At 44.3% G+C, this 15,631-nt stretch overlaps 2 protein-coding genes across 2 annotated transcripts in view; one reads left to right on the top strand and one right to left on the bottom strand.

Moving 5' to 3' along the window:
* The window catches only part of rcor2 (REST corepressor 2), a 31,066-nt gene extending 23,640 nt beyond the window's left edge, over nucleotides 1-7,426 (top strand). The window contains 6 exon segments of the mRNA XM_031791755.1: nucleotides 2,957-3,057; nucleotides 3,200-3,277; nucleotides 5,086-5,143; nucleotides 5,307-5,527; nucleotides 5,617-5,669; nucleotides 5,671-7,426. Of these exon segments, the coding sequence (XP_031647615.1) occupies nucleotides 2,957-3,057; nucleotides 3,200-3,277; nucleotides 5,086-5,143; nucleotides 5,307-5,527; nucleotides 5,617-5,669; nucleotides 5,671-5,992 (833 nt within the window). The 3' untranslated portion in view covers nucleotides 5,993-7,426.
* Nucleotides 7,427-7,476: 50 nt separating this feature from the next.
* mark2b (MAP/microtubule affinity-regulating kinase 2b) overlaps nucleotides 7,477-15,631 on the bottom strand; it is a 111,276-nt gene continuing 103,121 nt past the window's right edge. The window contains exons 20-21 of the mRNA XM_031793070.1: nucleotides 10,362-10,400; nucleotides 7,477-9,777 (exon numbers count right to left, since the gene is read on the bottom strand). Of these exons, the coding sequence (XP_031648930.1) occupies nucleotides 9,333-9,777; nucleotides 10,362-10,400 (484 nt within the window). The 3' untranslated portion in view covers nucleotides 7,477-9,332. The remainder of the gene's footprint in view (nucleotides 9,778-10,361; nucleotides 10,401-15,631) is intronic.

Raw genomic sequence — 15,631 nt, 5'->3', positions numbered from 1 at the left:
CAATCACATCAAGATTATGATCAGTGATTAGTTCATTGACTATAATTGCCTTTGAAGTAAGGGATCTAACATTAAGTAGCCCTATTTTGAGATGTGAGGTATCATGATCTCTTTCAATACTGACAGGAATGGAGGTGGTCTTTATCCTAGTGAGATTGCTAAGGCGAACACCGCCATGTTTAGTTTGGGCTGGAGTGTTCCCAGTCCCCACCAGAGACTTAATGGGCTGGAGTGTTCCCAGTCCCCACCAGAGACTTAATGGGCTGGAGAGTGTTCCCAGTCCCCACCAGAGACCTAATGGGCTGGAGTGTTCCCAGTCCCCACTAGAGACTTAATGGGCTGGAGTGTTCCCAGTCCCCACTAGAGACTTAATGGGCTGGAGTGTTCCCAGTCCCCACTAGAGACTTAATGGGCTGGAGTGTTCCCAGTCCCCACCAGAGACTTAATGGGCTGGAGTGTTCCCAGTCCCCACCAGAGAATTAATGGGCTGGAGAGTGTTCCCAGTCCCCACCAGAGACTTAATGGGCTGGAGAGTGTTCCCAGTCCCCACCAGAGACCTAATGGGCTGGAGTGTTCCCAGTCCCCACCAGAGACTTAATGGGCTGGAGTGTTCCCAGTCCCCACCAGAGACTTAATGGGCTGGAGTGTTCCCAGTCCCCACCAGAGACTTAATGGGCTGGAGTGTTCCCAGTCCCCACCAGAGACTTAATGGGCTGGAGAGTGTTCCCAGTCCCCACCAGAGACCTAATGGGCTGGAGTGTTCCCAGTCCCCACTAGAGACTTAATGGGCTGGAGTGTTCCCAGTCCCCACTAGAGACTTAATGGGCTGGAGTGTTCCCAGTCCCTACTAGAGACTTAATGGGCTGGAGTGTTCCCAGTCCCCACCAGAGACTTAATGGGCTGGAGTGTTCCCAGTCCCCACCAGAGACTTAATGGGCTGGAGAGTGTTCCCAGTCCCCACCAGAGACTTAATGGGCTGGAGTGTTCCCAGTCCCAACCAGAGACTTAATGGGCTGGAGTGTTCCCAGTCCCCACCAGAGACTTAATGGGCTGGAGTGTTCCCAGTCCCCACCAGAGACTTAATGGGCTGGAGTGTGTTCCCAGTCCCCACCAGAGACCTAATGGGCTGGAGTGTTCCCAGTCCCCACTAGAGACTTAATGGGCTGGAGTGTTCCCAGTCCCCACTAGAGACTTAATGGGCTGGAGTGTTCCCAGTCCCTACTAGAGACTTAATGGGCTGGAGTGTTCCCAGTCCCCACCAGAGACTTAATGGGCTGGAGTGTTCCCAGTCCCCACCAGAGACTTAATGGGCTGGAGAGTGTTCCCAGTCCCCACCAGAGACTTAATGGGCTGGAGAGTGTTCCCAGTCCCCACCAGAGACCTAATGGGCTGGAGTGTTCCCAGTCCCCACCAGAGACTTAATGGGCTGGAGTGTTCCCAGTCCCCACCAGAGACTTAATGGGCTGGAGAGTGTTCCCAGTCCCCACCAGAGACCTAATGGGCTGGAGTGTTCCCAGTCCCCACTAGAGACTTAATGGGCTGGAGTGTTCCCAGTCCCCACTAGAGACTTAATGGGCTGGAGTGTTCCCAGTCCCCACCAGAGACTTAATGGGCTGGAGTGTTCCCAGTCCCCACCAGAGAATTAATGGGCTGGAGAGTGTTCCCAGTCCCCACCAGAGACTTAATGGGCTGGAGAGTGTTCCCAGTCCCCACCAGAGACCTAATGGGCTGGAGTGTTCCCAGTCCCCACCAGAGACTTAATGGGCTGGAGTGTTCCCAGTCCCCACCAGAGACTTAATGGGCTGGAGTGTTCCCAGTCCCAACCAGAGACTTAATGGGCTGGAGTGTTCCCAGTCCCCACCAGAGACTTAATGGGCTGGAGTGTTCCCAGTCCCCACCAGAGACTTAATGGGCTGGAGAGTGTTCCCAGTCCCCACCAGAGACCTAATGGGCTGGAGTGTTCCCAGTCCCCACTAGAGACTTAATGGGCTGGAGTGTTCCCAGTCCCCACCAGAGAATTAATGGGCTGGAGAGTGTTCCCAGTCCCCACCAGAGACCTAATGGGCTGGAGTGTTCCCAGTCCCCACTAGAGACTTAATGGGCTGGCGTGTTCCCAGTCCCCACCAGAGACTTAATGGGCTGGAGTGTTCCCAGTCCCAACCAGAGACTTAATGGGCTGGAGTGTTCCCAGTCCCAACCAGAGACTTAATGGGCTGGAGTGTTCCCAGTCCCAACCAGAGACTTAATGGGCTGGAGTGTTCCCAGTCCCCACCAGAGACTTAATGCGCTGGAGAGTGGAAACTAAAAAAGTTTTCTGCTGATCTTTGACTAATCTGAATGGCTTTTTGCATAGGGATAACTACAGGGTGCTTTGTTTGTGAAGGTAATTTTATGTGTCATCACAAACATCTGCAGCTTTCTCAAGTGAGATCCTTGTGCTCATAAATGTAGGTCGCAACTCTTTCGTGAAGGCAATTCTTGAAACTTGTTCGAAGTATGAGAGTCTTTAAATCCTCAAGGGTCTTGACCTCAATATGTCTTTGTAATTCACATCAATTCACTTCCCTAGTACTTTGTTTGTGATAATAGGCAAATCATAACAGAAAATAAGATGATTCCAATGCCGATTGTCTGCAAAAAAAATAACAACCCGTTGTTAATTCACTTAGTCTCCATCACCACCAAAAACGAATTCCCTTCTTCGTCTCCCTCACCTCCCGTCTGGTTTCCACTACATTCCATATTCTGCCTCATGCATGACCTCATTACTTAGAGACTGTGCACACTTTTATAAAAGAAGAGATTGAATCTTCTATGCAAATGTTGTTAATCAGTATAATTAAAATATCTCCTTGCAGTTGCCAACAAAATCGTGACTGAGTATAATACATATAAGTTAAGTTCCCTCTCTCTCTCTCTCTGTGTGTATTAACATGCTACTCTCTCCTCTGTAAAGGCATGCATCTGAACCCCGAGGACATCATGGCTGTGTCAGCCAATCACCACCATGGCTCTGGCAGACAGCTAGACACACACCTGGTGTCACTCAAGAGACGGGTATACACACAGACCACACACACACACACACACACACACACACACACACACACACACACACACACACACACACACACACCGATGCAGACACAGATATCACTTATAGAGTAATAGATTCTCTCTGTGTCTCTCCCCGTCTCAGGTCCAGAGTATTAAGCAGAACAACAGTAGTATGAAACACTGTCTAGACGAGGGCATCGACAGCCTGCGTCCTACAGGGGTACATACATTTCCTTCTTTAGCTTCCTCTTCCCTGTCTTCCGGAGATACCCAGGTAGGTCTTCTCTTCACCAGGGGTGTGTCTCAATAGGCTAAAGTTCCTTCATCTATACTAAATCAAATCAAATGTATTTATATAGCCCTTCGTACATCAGCTGATATCTGAAAGTGCTGTACAGAAACCCAGCCTAAAACCCCAAACAGCAAGCAATGCAGGTGTAGAAGCACGGTGGCTAGGAAAAACTCCCTAGAAAGGCCAAAACCTAGGAAGAAACCTAGAGAGGAACCAGGCTATGTGGGGTTTCCAGTCCTCTTCTGGCTGTGCCGGGTGGAGATTATAACAGAACATGGCCAAGATGTTCAAATGTTCATAAGTGACCAGCCTGGTCCAATAATAATAAGGCAGAACAGTTGAAACTGGAGCAGCAGCACGGCCAGGTGGACTGGGGACAGCAAGGAGTCATCATGTCAGGTAGTCCTGAGGCATGGTCCTAGGGCTCAGGTCTTCCGAGAGAGAGAAAGAAAGAGAGAATTAGAGAGAGCACACATAAATTCACACAGGACACCGAATAGTGGTGTCAAACATACGACCTGCGGGTGGGTACAATCTGGCCCGCGGGTGATTAGAGTAAAACATGTAAAAACCTTTTTAAAAAATGTAAATTTTTTAACCAAATCGAAACGATAATGGGATCTCAGGTTGTCACAGACGACCGGGAGTCCCATAGGTCGGCGCACAATTGTCCCAGTGTTGTCATCCGGGTTAGAGGAGGGTGGCTTTCCTTAGCTTATCGCGCTCTAGCGACTCCTTGTGGTGGGCTGGGCGCCTGCAAGCTGACCTCAGTTGAACCACGTTTCCTCTGACATATTGGCGCAGCTTGGGTTCAGCGAGCGGGTGGTAAGTAGCGCGGCCAGGGGGGGGGGGTCATGTTTCGGGAGGACCCACGACTTTTCGACCGTCGCCTCTCGCGAGCCCGTTGTGGAGTTGCAGCGATGAGACAAGATTGTAACTACCAATTGGATATCACGAAAAAGAGGGTAAAATGTTATATATATATATAATTACCAGTCAAGTTTGGACACAACTAAGGGTTTGTCATTATTTTCTACATTGTAGAATAACAGTCAAGACATCAAAACTGTGAAATAACACATGGAATCAAGTAGTAACCAAAAAAGTGTTAAACAAATCAAAATAGATTTTAGATTCTTCAAAGTAGCCACCCTTTGCCTTGACAACTTTGCATTCTCTCAACCAGATTCATGAGGTAGTTACCTGGAATGCATTTCCATGTGACTGGTACTGTATATAATGGGCCTACATTCCAACATCTTCTTGACTGTCCAGCTCTAATAATCACTTGACAGTCAGTGAGCATCAAATCGATGGATATTGGACGATTTTTGTTAAATTTTGACAGCAAGGAAATGGAACACATTTTCAGTACGGCTCTCTGGACCTCGTTGAAGACCGAATGCAGCCCGCGGGGGAAAATGAGTTTGACACCCCCTGATCTACACCCTGACCTGGTTGTCTAGGTCATAATAGATTACTTAGGAACTCCCCTCACCTGGTTGTCTAGGTCATAATGGATTAGTTAGGAACTCCCCTCACCTGGTTGTCTAGGTCATAATGGATTTGTTAGGAACTCCCCTCACCTGGTTGTCTAGGTCATAATGGATTAGTTAGGAACTCCCCTCACCTGGTTGTCTAGGTCATAATGGATTCGTTAGGAACTCCTCACCTGGTTGTCTAGGTCATAATGAAAATGGTTATAAATAAACCAACTCTTCCTCCTCTCTCTCCAGCCAGCTCCCAAGATGAACTCTCGTTGGTCCACTGAGGAACAGCTGCTAGCGGTGCAGGGTGAGTTAACACCCCCCCCAAAATACAACTCAATCATTTTCTTTAACACAGGAAATTCTTGTATTCTGGCAAATATAACTCACAGAAGAAACGGTTTGATACGTTTCAGATCACAACATTGAAATGATCTTTCTCTTTAAACACCCTGTTCTCCTCTCCTCAGCTATCCGTCGCTATGGTAAGGACTTTGCGGTGGTTGCCGAGGTAATCGGTAACAAAACTCTGGCCCAGGTGAGCTCCTTCTTCGTTAGTTACCGACGGCGATTCAATCTTGACGAGGTCGTCAAGGAGTGGCAGGCGGAACAAGACGTAGCCTCCACACAGGGGCCTTGTGGGAGTCGTAGTAGAAACGAAGAGAGGGGAGGAGCAGAGGAGGAGGAAGAGGTCAGGAGGGGGTGAGGGTTTGTTTTGGTGAAAGTTTGACAAGTCTGTTGCTGATCTAACCCCCCCCCCCCCCTTCTCCTCCCTTCCAGATAAAGCTGGAAGACATTACTCCCCCCTGCGGTGACGCCAACTCCCCCTCCCCCCCCCTCATCCAACAACCACACCCCTCCTCCTTCCCTCTCCCAGCCTCCCCCCTTACTGCGCCCGGCTCCCCCCTCTGCCCCCCCCAGCCTTCTCCGGCAGCCCCCCCCGCTCCAAACCCGACCCCTCCAGACCCGAACCCCCCACAATCATCCCCCTCCCCCGTTGATCCGTCCTGCAGTCGTGGCTCCGGGCCAACAGGGGAGCTCTAGTCTCCGTAGGGAACTAGGAAACAACCTCCGCTCCTCTCCTCCTGCTTGCTCTGGCGCTGGTCAGCCTCCCTCACTGGTAGGGCTCAAAGTAGAGCAAACCAACTCTCACTGACAGAAAGGAGGGGACTCTTGTATATTTAGGGAGGGGCTCTTGTATACTCAGATGGGTAGATTGTGCTGCTGTAGTGGGAGTGTTTATCCATTATGAAGGAACAATAGAAATCAGAATGCAGTAGTTAGTTGTTCTAAGCCCCACCAGTCTGGTTCAGAAGCCTCTCGTTAAGTCCCCTCTGTATCACTCCATTCAGTTCTGACTCACACTTATAAACCAACTGCACAACCTGTGAATAACCATACTTCCATCTGAGGCTTGGGTCATCCATCCTTCTGTTCCCCCCCCCCCCTCAGCAGAAAATAGAAGGACATGCCCACACATGCCTCACGGCTGTCTCCATAGCAACCAGCACAGATGTGACTGGTTACCCACGGCAACGGTGACCCTGTATTTCACCCATCCCTCCTCCCCAAAGAACAGAACTTTCAGAATACCAAAACCCTCAAGGAAAAGATACACTGGATTGTGGTGATGGATGCCATGACAACAGACCCCCCCCCCCCCCCACACACACAGTCTCCATGGCAACAACAGAAGGAACTCTGTCAAAACACACCCAGGTTCCAGTTCCACACTACAAGGTGCTGAACTAATGATTCCACAGGGGAATCCGGAAGACGTCCCTCTTCCACCAGATCCACGTATTGTTGGTCTTATGACTGCAGCATTCTTTTGTTAGGTGATCTCTAAGTAGGTAGACATCCCTATATATAGTGCACCACTTTGGATCGGAGCCCATTTTGACCAAATCCCTATGAGGTCCTGGTCCAATGTAGTGCACTATATAGGGAATAGGATGCATTTGTAATCCCAAGGCTCCTGCATTTCTCCATTCTAAGTAGCATGCTAGTGTGGATATGGAACAGACCTGTTTTTGATTAAAAGCACAAACAAATAGTCTCAAATGGCTGCTCCATTTAACTCTGGTTACGGTTGTGTGCTATGTAGGGGATAGTACTGTACAATTCACAGGTGTCGTCTGAGAACAAAATGTGAAGCTGAAATACTCGTAGGGTTGGATGGGCATTGTGGCAAGGAGCAGTGCAGCTTGGTTGTGTTTTGGAAGAGGATGCACAGCTCTTGACCTTCGCCTCTCCTGAGTCCGTACGGGAGTTGCAAGTGATGAGACAAGACTAACTACCAATTGGGGTGAAAATTACAACAAAAAGTCATTTCTGAACCTGCATTTTTAAATTTCAAATCGAGCTATAACGCAGATCTTTTCGTGATGCGTCTGGCACCCTATTCCCTACATAGTGCACTACTTTTGAGCAGTTATGGTGCCATTTGGGACACAGATTTCAAATACTTTGTGTCTACAAATGACTTGACTGTGTTTAGCAACAGGTAATGTTCATGAAGTTTGAGACTGGATTTGCTTGTTATTGTTTTCAGGATATTTTCTTTTGGAATAAAACAAAATTACAACCATATTGTTTCCACTGAATTACATTTGTTAAATACACACTTTTGTTACTGGCCTAAATGCAACCAACTTTTTATTACTTTCCATAATTTCTTTTGCACAAAAACAAATACATTTGGAGTCAACTCCCCCGTCTCTCCCAACCAAATACTGGTTAAAATGTCAAACAAAATAAATCAACACTGAAATATAGTCATAACAGCAAGAGTAAAGACGGCACCTTAAAACAATGATTTAACAGAACGACTTTTTAAACAAAGAACTGAGGCGTTTTGCTCAGGTACATCGTCCCCCATCATTTGGCTAGAGATTACTCAGCAAACCCCCTCACTCTTTTCCACTGGCAGAGAGAGCTCCTAAATAGAATCAACACCGCTGACAACAAGAATAGTCAAGTCGGTCACAGTGACACAACGTTTGGCCTGATCCTACAGAAAGGTAGCGGCAACACGTTCACATTATCAAAACCCAACTCATCCTAGTGAACGAGTCTTCATCACCCAGTCAGGAAGATGCCCCCGTAGTCTTCATCACCCAGTCAGGAAGATGCCCAGTGGGGGGGGGGGCTCAGGTGAGGCGTTCTTTAACCCAAAGTGATTAAAAACACAAACAAATCAAGAAGTTCTAAATTAATTTGTTCAGAGATCAATTTTAAAATGAAATACTGATTGATAAAAGGCTGAATATCTGAACATACTACTCCTTGGGGAGAGATGGGAGTAGAAAGATGGCTGCTGTGTGTTCTCTGTGTACAGAAGCGTGATACAACCCCATCGATCATTAACAAGTTTCTTTGTCACAATAGAACAACAACGAGAACTACATTTGTCTTCTATAAAGAAAGGAAATTCCCCCCTTTTTCTTCCAGTGTACAACCTTTTGACCTTAAAAACCAACAACCAGAATGAAGAAAATAAACAGTGTTGTCGTCCAATGGTGAATCAAGTCTATTGGCCTGTGACTGGATGAAAGGGGGATGATGTCACCCCTGATGAAAAGTGAGTGTTGAGGGACGTGGGGGGGGGAGAGCCTGGTGTGTTTGGATTCAAAACATCAGTCATTAAGGGTCCAGTTTGGTGTGTGTGAGAGACTTAAAACAGAGCAGTGTCTTGACATTCTCCCCTCACATCAAACGGGCAGAAAGTGTATCCTTCCACCAAAGGCCTGTGGTGTGTTCTACAGTTCAGATTCCGGGGGGGGGGGGGGGGGGGTCCATTTGGGTCAGAGAACAGGAGAACCGTTCCAGCGTTGAGTTAGTTTATTTCCAGCATCAAGTCGGTCCGCTCTGTTCTCTTTAGAACTCTTGAGTGTAACCCAGTCTAGAACCCATTGAAGTAGAACCGACAGGAGAAGAGCCTCGGAGCAGGTATGACGATGTGTTCAGACTCCCTCCCCTCAGTACAGTACAGTGTGTGTGTGTGGGGCAGCGAGAGAGAGGCAGTGTGTACAACCACCAGGTGAAAAGAGATAGCGGCAGAACCAACATGCAGTGGATCTAGAAGACGAGAACCCCAACTAGAGAACCCAGTGAGGTTCTAAAACACAAACCTCAACAGAGGAAAAAAAACTAGACAGAACCACCCCCAGCAGAAGAACATTCACTCCACCCATTAACTTGTCAAACACTGAACCCCTCCTACCTACCCAGTACAACATCCTTCTCATTCAGTCTCTTCTTCTCTCCATTCCCCCAGTACAACATCCTTCTCATTTAGTCTCTTCTTCTCTCCATTCCCCCAGTACAACATCCTTCTCATTTAGTCTCTTCTTCTCTCCATTCCCCCAGTACAACATCCTTCTCATTTAGTCTCTTCTTCTCTCCATTCCCCCAGTACAACATCCTTCTCATTTAGTCTCTTCTTCTCTCCATTCCTCTCTATCCACATGTGTAAAACCGCTCATCGTTCCGTCTCACAGTTTGAGCTCGTTAGCGATCTTCGACGCGATGTTCTTAAACGCGATCGACGTCCCGGAGATCCTTTTGAAGCGCACGCCGTTCAGTGAGAGGCGGGGCAGCTTGCACACCTCCATCTCCCATTGGACGAAGTCGTCCCGGGAAGGGTTCCCGAAGATGCACAGCAGCATGTAGCGCTCCCGCAGCTCGTACTCACAGCTGTTGGATTCTAGAACCTTCCGGATCTCTCTCATCATCTCCCCGGGATCCAAAGAGGACGTGGTCTTCATGGACCAGGTGAACCGGAGGGAACGCGGTTTGGTCGACGGGTCCTTCGGTGGCGGGGTGGCGGTACCGGAAACAGGGGAGGAGTTATCCTTGTTCTCGTCTCCGCTGCCGCTGTGGGAGGAGCCTAGGACGCCGCTCTTCTCTGATTTGTCAACGGTGCTGCTCAGCATCGACCTATAGGAGGAGAGAGTGGAGGGATGAAAGCAAGAGGGAGAGGGGGCAGGGGGAGAGATGGAGGGGGCAGGAGGAGAGAGGGAGAGTAGGGGGTTGGAGAGGGAGGTGGTTGGAGAGGGAGGTAGGGGGTTGGAGAGGGAGGCAGGGGGTTGGAGAGGGAGGCAGGGGGAGTAGGGGGTTGGAGAGGGAGACAGGGGGAGTAGGGGGTTGGAGAGGGAGACAGGGGGAGTAGGGGGTTGGAGAGGGGGCAGAGAGGAGGAGAGAGAGAAACAGAGTGAGGAATGAGATGATTAGGAGAAACAGGGAGATAAGGTAAGGACAACACCCAATATGACTTAAATAGCCCTGACACACACACACACACACACACCTCTAACCATGCATGTACATGCCTACGTCACACACACACACATTCGCTAACATTCAGAAACTACATCCCTGATTGGTTAAAACTAAGGTTTGTCAACCAATTACCGAATAAATTGACCAAATCACCCTTTAATCCAATCATATCTATCCCTCCGAGATCTACTGATTAGGTCTGATTGATTGATTGATTGAGGGATGGTTGGTTTGAGTCTCACCTGCTTTCCTCATCCTGACCCTCTCCCTCATACGGACTCCTCAAGAAAAATCAACACAAGTTTAGTCTTCGGAGCTAACGGCTAATAGGCTACAAAATGTTAGTTTAACAGCTAGCAACACCACTAAGCACAGTACCATCCTCCACAAGCACACACGTTGACATTCCTATTCCAGAACCCATTCCTATTCCAGAACCCATTCCTATTCCAGAACCCATTCCTATTCCAGAACCCGTTCCTATTCCAGAACCCATTCCTATTCCAGAACCCATTCCTATTCCAGAACCCATTCCTATTCCAGAACATAGTGGCTTTGTGTATCAGTACAGAACGCCCTGTAGCATAAAACCACACCAGGGAGGGATTTAAAAAAAAAAAAAAAAAAACACTTTAGTTTCAAAGGTTAAGGGGAGCAGGGGCATTTTAAAGATTTATTCATGATTGAAATGTTTATGAACTAATAGATTAGAACAGAGGGATGGTTTGATTTAGAATGGGATGTTCAGTTTAGAATGGTTTGGAATGGGATGTTTAGTTTGGAATGGGATGTTGTGTTTGGAATGGGATGTTGTGTTTGGAATGGTTTAGAATGGGATGTTTAGTTTGGAATGGGATGTTGTGTTTGGAATGGTTTAGAATGGGATGTTTAGTTTGGAATGGGATGTTTAGTTTGGAATGGTTTAGAATGGGATGTTTGGAATGGGATGTTTAGTTTGGAATGGGATGTTTAGTTTGGAATGCTTTAGAATGGGATGTTTAGTTTGGAATGGGATGTTGTGTTTGGAATGGTTTAGAATGGGATGTTTAGTTTGGAATGGGATGTTTAGTTTGGAATGGTTTATAATGGGATGTTTGGAATGGGATGTTTAGTTTGGAATGGGATGTTTAGTTTGGAATGGGATGTTTAGTTTGGAATGGGATGTTTAGTTTGGAATGCTTTAGAATGGGATGTTTACTTTGGAATGGGATGTTTAGTTTGGAATGGTTTAGAATGGGATGTTTGGAATGGGATGTTTAGTTTGGAATGGTTTAGAATGGGATGTTTAGTTTGGAATGGGATGTTTAGTTTGGAATGGTTTAGAATGGGATGTTTGGAATGGGATGTTTAGTTTGGAATGGTTTAGAATGGGATGTTTAGTTTGGAATGGGATGTTTAGTTTGGAATGGTTTAGAATGGGATGTTTAGTTTGGAATGGGATGTTTAGTTTGGAATGGTTTAGAATGGGATGTTTAGTTTGGAATGGGATGTTTAGTTTGGAACAGTTTGGAATGGGATGTTTATTTTGGAATGGGATGTTTAGTTTGGAATGGTTAAGAATGGGATGTTTAGTTTGGAATGGTTAAGAATGGGATGTTTACTTTGGAATGGTTTAGTTTGGAATGGTTTAGAATGGGATGTTTAGTTTGGAATGGGATGTTTAGTTTGGAACGGTTTGGAATGGGATGTTTAGTTTGGAACAGTTCGGAATAGGATGTTTAGTTTGGAATGGGATGTTTAGTTTGGAACAGTTTGGAATGGGATGTTTATTTTGGAATGGGATGTTCAGTTTGGAACGGGATGTTTAGTTTGGAATGGGATGTTTAGTTTGGAACAGTTCGGAATAGGATGTTTAGTTTGGAATGGGATGTTTAGTTTGGAATGCTTTAGAATGGGATGTTTAGTTTGGAATGGGATGTTTAGTTTGGAATGGTTTATAATGGGATGTTTGGAATGGGATGTTTAGTTTGGAATGGTTTAGAATGGGATGTTTGGAATGGGATGTTTAGTTTGGAATGGGATGTTTAGTTTGGAATGGGATGTTTAGTTTGGAATGGGATGTTTAGTTTGGAATGCTTTAGAATGGGATGTTTACTTTGGAATGGGATGTTTAGTTTGGAATGGTTTAGAATGGGATGTTTGGAATGGGATGTTTAGTTTGGAATGGTTTAGAATGGGATGTTTAGTTTGGAATGGGATGTTTAGTTTGGAATGGTTTAGAATGGGATGTTTGGAATGGGATGTTTAGTTTGGAATGGTTTAGAATGGGATGTTTGGAATGGGATGTTTAGTTTGGAATGGTTTAGAATGGGATGTTTAGTTTGGAATGGGATGTTTAGTTTGGAATGGTTTAGAATGGGATGTTTAGTTTGGAATGGGATGTTTATTTTGGAATGGGATGTTTAGTTTGGAATGGTTAAGAATGGGATGTTTACTTTGGAATGGTTTAGTTTGGAATGGTTTAGAATGGGATGTTTAGTTTGGAATGGGATGTTTAGTTTGGAATGGTTTGGAATGGGATGTTTAGTTTGGAACAGTTCGGAATAGGATGTTTAGTTTGGAATGGGATGTTTAGTTTGGAACAGTTTGGAATGGGATGTTTATTTTGGAATGGGATGTTTAGTTTGGAATGGGATGTTTAGTTTGGAACGGGATGTTTAGTTTGGAATGGGATGTTTAGTTTGGAACGGGATGTTTAGTTTGGAACAGTTTGGAATAGGATGTTTAGTTTGGAATGGGATGTTTAGTTTGGAACAGTTTGGAACGGGATGTTTAGTTTGGAACGGGATGTTTAGTTTGGAACGGGATGTTTAGTTTGGAATGGGATGTTTAGTTTGGAACCGTTTGGAATGGGATGTTTATTTTGGAATGGGATGTTTAGTTTGGAACAGGAAGTTTAGTTTGGAACGGTTTGGTTTGGAATGGTATGGTTTAGTTTAATGATTTAATTTGTAATAGGATGGTTTAGTTTGGAATGGTTTAATTTGGAATGGTATGGTCTGGTCTGGAATGGTTTGGTCTGGAATGTAGGGGAGTATGAGTCCTGTGCCTAAAGAAGAGGGAAGGAAGGAGGGAAAGTGGGTCAAATAGTCTCTCCAACAGCATTACACTGCTGCACCTAGTCAGACTAGCCCTCTAAACCTGCACACACAGCACAGCCATGTACAGATAACAGAGGACGGATAGAATGAACAATATATTAGATAAGGAAATAGAGCCATACACTACCGTCAAAAGTTTTAGAACACCTACTCATTCAAGGGTTTTTCTTTATTTTTTACTATTTTCTACATTGTAGAATAATAGTGAAGACATCAAAACTATGAAATAACACACATGGAATCAAGTAGTAACCAAAAAAGTGTTAAACAAATCAAAATCTTTTTTAGATTCTTCAAAATAGCCACCCTTTGCCTTCACAGCTTTGCACACGCTTGGTATTCTCTCAACCAGCTCATGAGGTAGTCACCTGGAATGCATTTCAATTATCAGGTGTGCCTTGTTAAAAGTTATTTGTGGAATTAATTTTCCTTCTTAATGCGTTTGAGCCAATCAGTTGTGTTGTGAGAAGGTAGGGGGGGGTATACAGCAGATAGCCCTATTTGGTAAAAGACCAAGTCCATATTATGGCAAGAACAGCTCAAATAAGCACAGAGAAATGACAGTCCATCATTACTTTAAGACATGAAGGTCAGTCAATACGGAAAATGTCTAGAACTCTGAAAGTTTCTTCAAGTGCAGTCGCAAAAACCATCAAGCACTATAATGAAACTGGCTCTCATGAGGACCACCACAGGAAAGGAAGACCCAGAGTTACCTCTGCTGCAGAGGATAAGTTAATTAGTTACCAGCCTGATTCACGCAGCCCAAATAAATGCTTCACAGAGTTCAAGTAACAGACACATCTCAACATTAACTGTTCAGAGACTGCGTGAATCAGGCTTTCATGGTTGAATTGCTGCAAAGAAACCACGACTAAAGGACACCAATAATAAGAAGAGACTTGCTTGGGCCAAGAAACACAAGCAATGGACATTAGACCGGTGGAAATTTGTCCTTTGGTCTGGAGTACAAATGGGAGATTTTTGGTTCCCAACCGCAGTGACATTGTGAGACGTGGTGTGGGTGAACGGATGATCTCTGCATGTGTATTTCCCACAGTAAAGCATGGAGGAGGAGGTGTGATGGTGTGGTGGTGCTTTGCTGGTGACACTGAATTATTTACAATTCAAGGCACACTTAAACAGCATGACTACCACCTCATTCTGCAGTAATATGCCATCCCATCTGGTTTGGGCTTAGTGGGACAATGACCCAACACACCTCCAGGCTGTGTAACAACTATTTTACCAAGAAGGAGAGTGATGGAGTGCTGCATCAGATGACCTGGCCTCCACAATCCCCCAACCTCAACCAAATTGAGATGTTTTGGGATGAGTCGGACTGCAGATAGAAGGAAAAGCAGCCAACAAGTGCTCAGCATATGTGGGAACTCCTTCAAGACTGTTGGAAAACCATTCCAGATGAAGCTGGTTGACAGAATTCCAAGAGTGTGCAAAGCTGTCACCAAGGTGGCTACTTTGTAGAATCTCAAATATATTTTGATTTGTTTAACACTTGTTTGGTTACTACATGATTCTATATGTGTTATTTCACAGTTTTCATGTCATTATTATTATTCTACAATGTAGAAAATAGTAAAAATAAAGAAAAACCCTTGAATGAGTAGGTGTTCTAAAACTTTTGACCGGTAGTGTATGACTGAAAAAACAGAGCCACAGAGACACGACATGCAGACTGACAAACCGACAAATTCAACTGAGCAGCGACTAAATAGTTCCTTTTATACTGGACAAATATAAATCATAGAGCAGTATAATATAGACATGTAGATATAATATAGATATATATATAGTATAGTATAGATATAGTATAATATAGATATATATATAGTATAGTATAGACATGTAGATATAATATAGATATATATATAGTATAGTTTAGACATGTAGATATAATATAGATATATATATAGTATAGTATAGATATAGTATAATATAGATATATATATAGTATAGTATAGACATGTAGATATAATATAGATATATATATAGTATAGTATAGACATGTAGATATAATATAGATATATATATAGTATAGTATAGATATAGTATAATATAGATATATATATAGTATAGTATAGACATGTAGATATAATATAGATATATATATAGTATAGACATGTAGATATAATATAGATATATATATAGTATAGTATAGACATGTAGATATAATATAGATATATATATAGTATAGTATAGATATAGTATAATATAGACATGTAGATATAATATATATATATATATAGTATAGTATAGACATGTAGATATAATATAGATATATATATAGTATAGTATAGATATAGTATAATATAGATATATATATAGTATAGACATGTAGATATAATATAGATATATATATAGTATAGTATAGACATGTAGATATAATATAG

Source organism: Oncorhynchus kisutch, linkage group LG16 (assembly GCF_002021735.2).
Source record: "Oncorhynchus kisutch isolate 150728-3 linkage group LG16, Okis_V2, whole genome shotgun sequence".
Taxonomy (NCBI): domain Eukaryota; kingdom Metazoa; phylum Chordata; class Actinopteri; order Salmoniformes; family Salmonidae; genus Oncorhynchus; species Oncorhynchus kisutch.
Note: the sequence above shows the minus strand (reverse complement) of the source record. Positions and strands in the feature narration are given on the sequence as shown.